Source organism: Microtus ochrogaster, linkage group LG7_11 (genome assembly GCF_000317375.1).
Source record: "Microtus ochrogaster isolate Prairie Vole_2 linkage group LG7_11, MicOch1.0, whole genome shotgun sequence".
Classification (NCBI taxonomy): Eukaryota; Metazoa; Chordata; class Mammalia; order Rodentia; family Cricetidae; genus Microtus; species Microtus ochrogaster.
The window spans coordinates 2,689,593-2,696,155 of record NC_022032.1 but is presented as its reverse complement, the minus strand read 5'-3'; the positions used below and the strand labels follow the sequence as shown (position 1 = coordinate 2,696,155).

General features: G+C 42.2%; 1 protein-coding gene across 3 annotated transcripts in view; it reads left to right on the top strand.

The window, feature by feature from the left end:
* Positions 1–6,563, top strand: part of Adam9 (ADAM metallopeptidase domain 9) — a 61,870-nt gene that overhangs the window by 29,789 nt on the left and 25,518 nt on the right. For all 3 annotated transcript variants that reach the window (XM_013352040.2, XM_013352041.2, XM_005362443.3), the window contains exon 11: positions 784–917. In XM_013352040.2, coding sequence (XP_013207494.1) covers positions 784–917 — 134 coding nt within the window. The remainder of the gene's footprint in view (positions 1–783; positions 918–6,563) is intronic.

Below are 6,563 nucleotides of genomic sequence, written 5' to 3'. Positions count from 1 at the left end.
TTGGTTGACTCTATGCTTCCTCCCTCAGGTTTTTACGGCAGTAGTTTGGACATTATGAAGAACATGGTGGGAGTAGCAGATGTGTTCTTTCCCTAGAGAAGACTGAATCACGCTTTTAATATTTAATATGTGTTATTAGCTGTGCTAGCTTGCTGTTCTGTTGTTGTGATAAACACCATGACCAGAAGCACCATAGAGGAGGAGAGGGTTATTTGACTTAAACTTCAGGCCGTAGTCCATCCCTTAGGGAGCACAGGTCAAGAACTCAGAGTGGGAGCTTGAAGAAGAAACTACACAGGAGTGATGTGTCCTGGCTCTCTCTCTGGCTCATGCTCAGAGAACTTTCTTATAGCCCAGTACCACCTGCCGGGGGGATGGAACTGCCCACAGTGGTCAGGCCCCTCCAGACCCACTGACAAACAAGAACATGTCTCATAGGCATGTCTGATCCAGGCAGTTCTTCAGTTGGAAAGTCCCTCCTCCCAGGTGTGTCCAAATGACAACAAAATTTACCAGGATGTTATCTTTTTATGAATGAGGAAACAGGCTCCATTTCAAAGAAGTCAACACGTTTCTTATAAACTTCAGGGAATGATCTACCAATACTTGTTTATCAGTGTATGAGTCATCCCGCTCCAGTCTCTTATCAGTGTGTGTACAGAAAGACTGGTGCTCTACGCTTGGGCTGACTAGAGTGAGCGTTATAGTAGATACATTGCTTCTGGACAAAAATAATCTGATGGAGAAAACACTTTTTAATTGCACCTTCCCGTGTTTGCACAGTTTGGGCAAATCACTGTGGAGACGTTTGCATCCATCGTCGCCCATGAGTTGGGTCATAACCTTGGGATGAATCACGATGATGGGAGAGAGTGCTTCTGCGGAGCCAAGAGCTGCATCATGAATTCAGGGGCATCGTGAGTAACGGAGCCTTTTCTTCTCTTAGTACAATTGTCTAGAGCAGTGGGTTTTCTCGCCTAGTTCTTATGATGTGTACCTGTGTCTGTGTGTCTAAGAATATATTACATGTATGCAGGTACCTCAGGAGGCCAGAAGAGGGCAGCAGATCCCCCAGAACTGGAGTTACAGGGCAGCTGTGGGCTGCTTAAAATGTGGCTGTTGATGAAGCTGAGGTGGACAGGGATTTAGGGAAATGAGAAGTGAATTACAGCCTGAGATAAGAGATTCAAGGGGAAGGGTGTTCAGAGGTGAGGATAGGTGCCAGGCTACAGTGCTGTCCCACAGTTCTGGGTCACTTCTGCTTTCTGTAACTCTTACAGAAATAGAGCAACAATGTAAGCAGTGAGTTATGGTGTGATATTTGGTCATATCCTGGCAAATCATTTCCTTCATTGCCAATTTCAGTTTGAAGTAATTTTTCAAAACTCAGTGAAAAGTTGGGGGGGGGGTGTTTTAAGTCATTATTCTTTTTTTTTTTTGTCTTTTTATTTGTTTTGTTTTGTTTTTTTTGAGACAGGGTTTCTCTGTAGCTTTGGAGCCAGTCCTGGAGCTAACTCTTATAGACCAGGCTGGCCTCAAACTCACAGAGATCCACCTGCCTCTGCCTCCTGAGTGCTGGGATTAAAGGTATGCACCACCACCGCCCAGTTTAAGTCATTATTCTTGTATCATTTAGAGTAACAGGCAGAGGGTAGGGTGCCATCCTGTGATGGTTGGTGGAGGATTAGCTTTTCTGTTGTCTTAGTCTTTCTATGGCATTGCTGAGGCCAATGTCTGGTCATGCCCCTAAAATCCCAGCTCCCATCAGCTATAAATAGATGCAAATGCTTATGATTTTGTTAGGGTTTTCCGTATTATAGTAACTCCGTTCTAGTTGAAATAGATTTTTTTTCTTTTGTATCTTGCTCTAGGCTCCCACCTTCAAACATTGTTTATGAGAAAATGGGGTTCAACTGCTGAACAAGAAGCCTCTTCAAATAGCCTTTGTTAAAGGTGGAGGCTCTGTGCGGGTGGTACTTAGGGGCTGGTGTGTAGGTGAGACATACGCCGGCACGGTTGCTATGGCTGTCCGATGAACACATTCTTACAGCCAGCATTATCACGAGACCTGTGTGGAAGGCACAATCAACGAGAGGAAGTCAACAATTAAAAACTTGTTCCAATCATTTCCCACATTCCTCCCTGTAGGCTCTGATCTGCCCACAGACTTCCCGCATTCAGTACTGCTAACTTTCCTCTGTCACTCAGCTCTGTCTTCCCATATTTTCCCATGCTGTTCCTTGAAATAATTGTCCTCTTCTCCTGATTCCCAGGACCTCATTCTGATTCATCATTGTCTGTGGAGTGGGTTCTGGGAGGAACTTCTTCCAGTCTTCCTGTTTAACGTAGTGGCAGTGACCGTACTGACATGAGTCAGGGTGTGTCTTTTTCGTTTGGTCTCATGCCCACGCACAGTGGCCATATTTCCCTTACAGCAAGAAGCCATGTTTGCACTGTGACCTCCTCCTGCCTTTGCTCACAGTCTCCCTTACCTATTTCCTTATTTACTACTTCCCTTGCAGGGCCTCGCCCCTCCTTCTTTCTAGAACATGCTGCAGCCTCTGCCTTAGGGTTTCTGTTCATGTTATCCTTTCTCTCTGTGATATCCTTTGTTCAGATATCCAGTTTTGATTGAAGTATCATGATATCAAGTGCTTGGGCTGGCTGTCCTTTTGAACGCCAAGCACTCCAGCCTCCCCACAGTTCCTCGCCCCCTTTTCTCCGTAGCGTTGCTATCACCTTTAATCCTTCCAGGGAAACTGCGCACTGGGTCTGCAGTCTGCTGCTTTCTGCCCTGCTCACGGTTTTATTCCTGTAGCTGAGAAGATCACCTTATCCGAGCAGATGCCCAACACGTCTGTGTTGGATGCACAGGTGTTTGCTAAGACACCAAGGGGTCCCCCTAATAGCCTCAAGAGTAGTGAGAAAAAAGTGCAAAATGGGTTGTCATTATCACAGACCTTGTGGGAGAGTTTTCCTTCCCACAAGTCAGCTTTGCTTTTAAATTATTCTTTTACCATAAACAATTGTAGTCTTTTTCCTTTCTTTTTTTCCTGCCATCCATTAACACCTTCCAGTGTCTCACATCCAGACTGTGTCTAGTAGTTAACAGCATTGGAATGTTCTAGGCACAGGAGCAGGCTCATTGCTTCCTTGTTAACAAACAAAAGTGCTGACAGGCAATTTGGGGCAGAAAATGTCATGAAAGGATCTGTGGGTTTGAGTTCTTTGTATTTCCAAAGGCTCCGTCCGGTTGCAGGCAGGGCTGCTTCTGTATACCCTACTCCTGCTGCTGCTCGTCCATCTTGCTCTGGTGACAGCAAAGGATTGATTACATATGTGTATATACATGCCTATCATGCATACACTATGTATTATCAGTTATAGATGTGTGTGCATAGTGTACAAATGATACATAGTATATGCACACATATTGTATACACCATAGGCATATATGTGTATATTGTAGATAACACATGTATGTTATATATATTATATATCACACTGCATATATCCTTGCATGTTACATGCTTATTGTGCTATAGACATTACATATGTTGCTTTTATTGTTTATGTTTGAAATCTGTAACATGGTTGGGTGAGGTTGGCATACGGCTTTAATCCCAGCAATAAGGAGTCAGAGGTAGGTGAATCTCTGTGAGTTTGAGGCCAACCAGGGATACATAGTGAGACTCTGTATTTAAAAAAGAAAAAGAAAGGAAAATTTGTATTTTTTGTTTTCGAGACAGTCTTACTTTGTAGCCCAGTCTAGCTTCAAATTCTCTATCTTCTTGATCAGTTTCCTGAGTGCTGGGATGACACACGCTATTCATAGGTGGTCAAATGGTAACTGTTGTCAGGCAGACTAACAAATCCATCGCCCTACATAGCTACCCGGGTTTCCTTCTGCGGCAGAAGAACCTAAACCCTGCTCCTGTAGTGACATGTCCAGAGACTATGTAGTAGTAGTGGCAGCGCTCGTGTTGTACGTGACTCCCACACTTGCCAGCCCTACATGTCTATTGGCGTGTACCCTTCACCTCCACTCCCCATTCGCTCCCATCCATTTTATTTTCTATTGTTTAATTTTTTTTTTTTTTTTACAATTTCACATATGATTGAGATCATGTGATATTTTTCTTTTCTGTGTCTGGCTTATTTTGCTTAGCACAGAATCCTCTAAGTTCATTATATTGTAGCCAATATTGTGGGTCTCCTTTTCTGAGGTTAAATAATATTATATATTTACATACATGTGTATACATACACAAACACACATAGAGTATACCTACTTACACATGTAATGGAATGTATACATATGTTCTATAGCATATTTATCCATTTGCTCACTGATGAGCTCGTAGGTTGTTTCCAGTTCTTGGCTTCAGTGACCAATGCGGAACGAGAGTCTAGGTGTCTGGATGATGATGGAGCTCTTGTTCTCGTGGGTGGTAGCACAGAACAGATTTCTAGGGCATTTGGCATCTCTTGTTTTTCCTTAAGAATACCATGTTCTTTGCTGGGTTTGATTTTTTTTCATAGTCTTGCTTGGACTTCTCTTTAGGGCTTATAACAGCCACCCTAACAGACATACGGATGCTTTGTGGTTCCAGTTTGCAAACCTTGGTGATTAGTGACTCTGAGCCCCTTTTCATGCAGCTCTTGGGTATTTATTGTCTCTATCTGAAAATGTATATTCAAGACGACTTTCTCATTTTTAAGTTGAGATGTTTTTCTACCATTGAGTTTTCTTTATACATTTAAGTATTAACTCTTTTTGCAGATATATAGTTTACAAATATCTTCTGTGAAGGAGCTTTTTCCACATAGCAAAAAACAAAATTAGATCCCTACCTTTTATATGCATGATGTCAAATGGATAAAAGACCTAGGCACCTAAAACCATAGCAGAAAACATCCGGGGAAAATTCCTTGATATTGGCCTTAGTAGTGGTATCATAACCAAGGTTCAGGTTACCACATAGACAGATTTGTAGGTAGGTAGATAGACAACTATGAAAAAATTTTAACAAAATGTGGGTTTGTCAGAGATTTGTGGCATATAGGTATATTTCCTACTAATTTTCAAAAGTAAAAATAATCAGCAGGACTACATGGTGACATCGTGTTGTGATGGCTGTGTGGGTTAAATGGCTAAAGATTCCCTGGTGATCTCAGATGTTCTCAGATGTTACATTTTTCTCCGTTGTTCCTCATGTGTTCTTTACACAGTCTCACACAGGGCAACAGAATGTGGTTGGTTTGAATGCATCGAATCAGCATCATAGCAAGAAAAGAAGTCAAAACTCTTCCCTTTAATATCATTTTACTAAGAGTGAGCCCAGATTTGAATTCTGTACTTCACTGTGACTTCGGTCATCCCTGTCTATCTGTTATATGAATCTAAATCTGTGTCTGCCTGAATGTGTGTGTGTGTGTCTGTCTGTCTGCCTCTGTCAGTCTGTCTGTCTGTCTGTCTATCCCTATCAAAGGGCTTTGTTCTATTTATTGAACAGCACAGAAAGCATTACATGGAAAAGGAATACACATGGGATACTTTATAGAAATCTGTAACAGTTTTACAAGGGGTAAAGTCGCTGACTATGACTGATCCCAACTGAACCAGATATCAAATAGTATTGCAAACATCACTGTTTATCAAGCAGTTCTGTATGCTCCATTCAGTGTTTATGGTGGATTTTCACTTGTAAGATTGCTGTTAGCCTATTTGCTATGTCCTGCAAATGATTCTCATGACACATGCATTACTATGGGCTAGGCACATGGAAGAGTACATATTTAACATTATAGTTTAGATTATAAAAATTGATAGCATGGAAACCCAAGGCAAGCAAAGCTGGTTGTTACAGTGTTCTCTTAGGTTGTTACAGTGTTCTCTTAGGTTGTTACAGTGTTCTCTTAGGTTGCTACATTGTTCTCTTAGGTTGTTACATTGTTCTCTTAGGTTGCTACATTGTTCGCTTAGGTTGTTACATTGCTCTCTTAGGTTGTTACATTGTTCTCTTAGAGGTGAGTTAAGCTAGCGGGCTGAGTCCACCGTAGGACAGCAGTCTTAAGTCCTAAATGACTCAAGGTGTTACTCTGGCTGTGAGTGAGGTCCAACAAAGGCTCCAGTTTCTTACAACTTAAGAGATATTTTTATCATAATGTATTGCCACAATTGGGAAAGCCAGTAACTAAGAAAAGGGGAAAAAAGTCAGACCTAGCATATCAAAGTTGAATTTTTGTAACTCTTGTGTGCACAGCCCATCTAACCTTCAGAGTGACAGTCATTATTAGCAGGTGCAAACTGAAACTTTGTCATTAGAGCAGTTCACCGCACAATGCCAGCTGCCTCTAGGTGACTGTCCTCTTTATTATCCCTGTGCTAAAACACCACAACCGAGGCTGCTTACTTAAGAGTTGACTCTAGGCTTCCAGTTCAGAGGGCTAGGGTCCATTGCTGTCATGTTGGGGAGCATGTCAGCCTAGGCAAGCAGGCAGGGAGACAGGTGCTGGAGCAGTTAGCTGAGGGCTTTCATCGTGATCTACAACCATGAGCC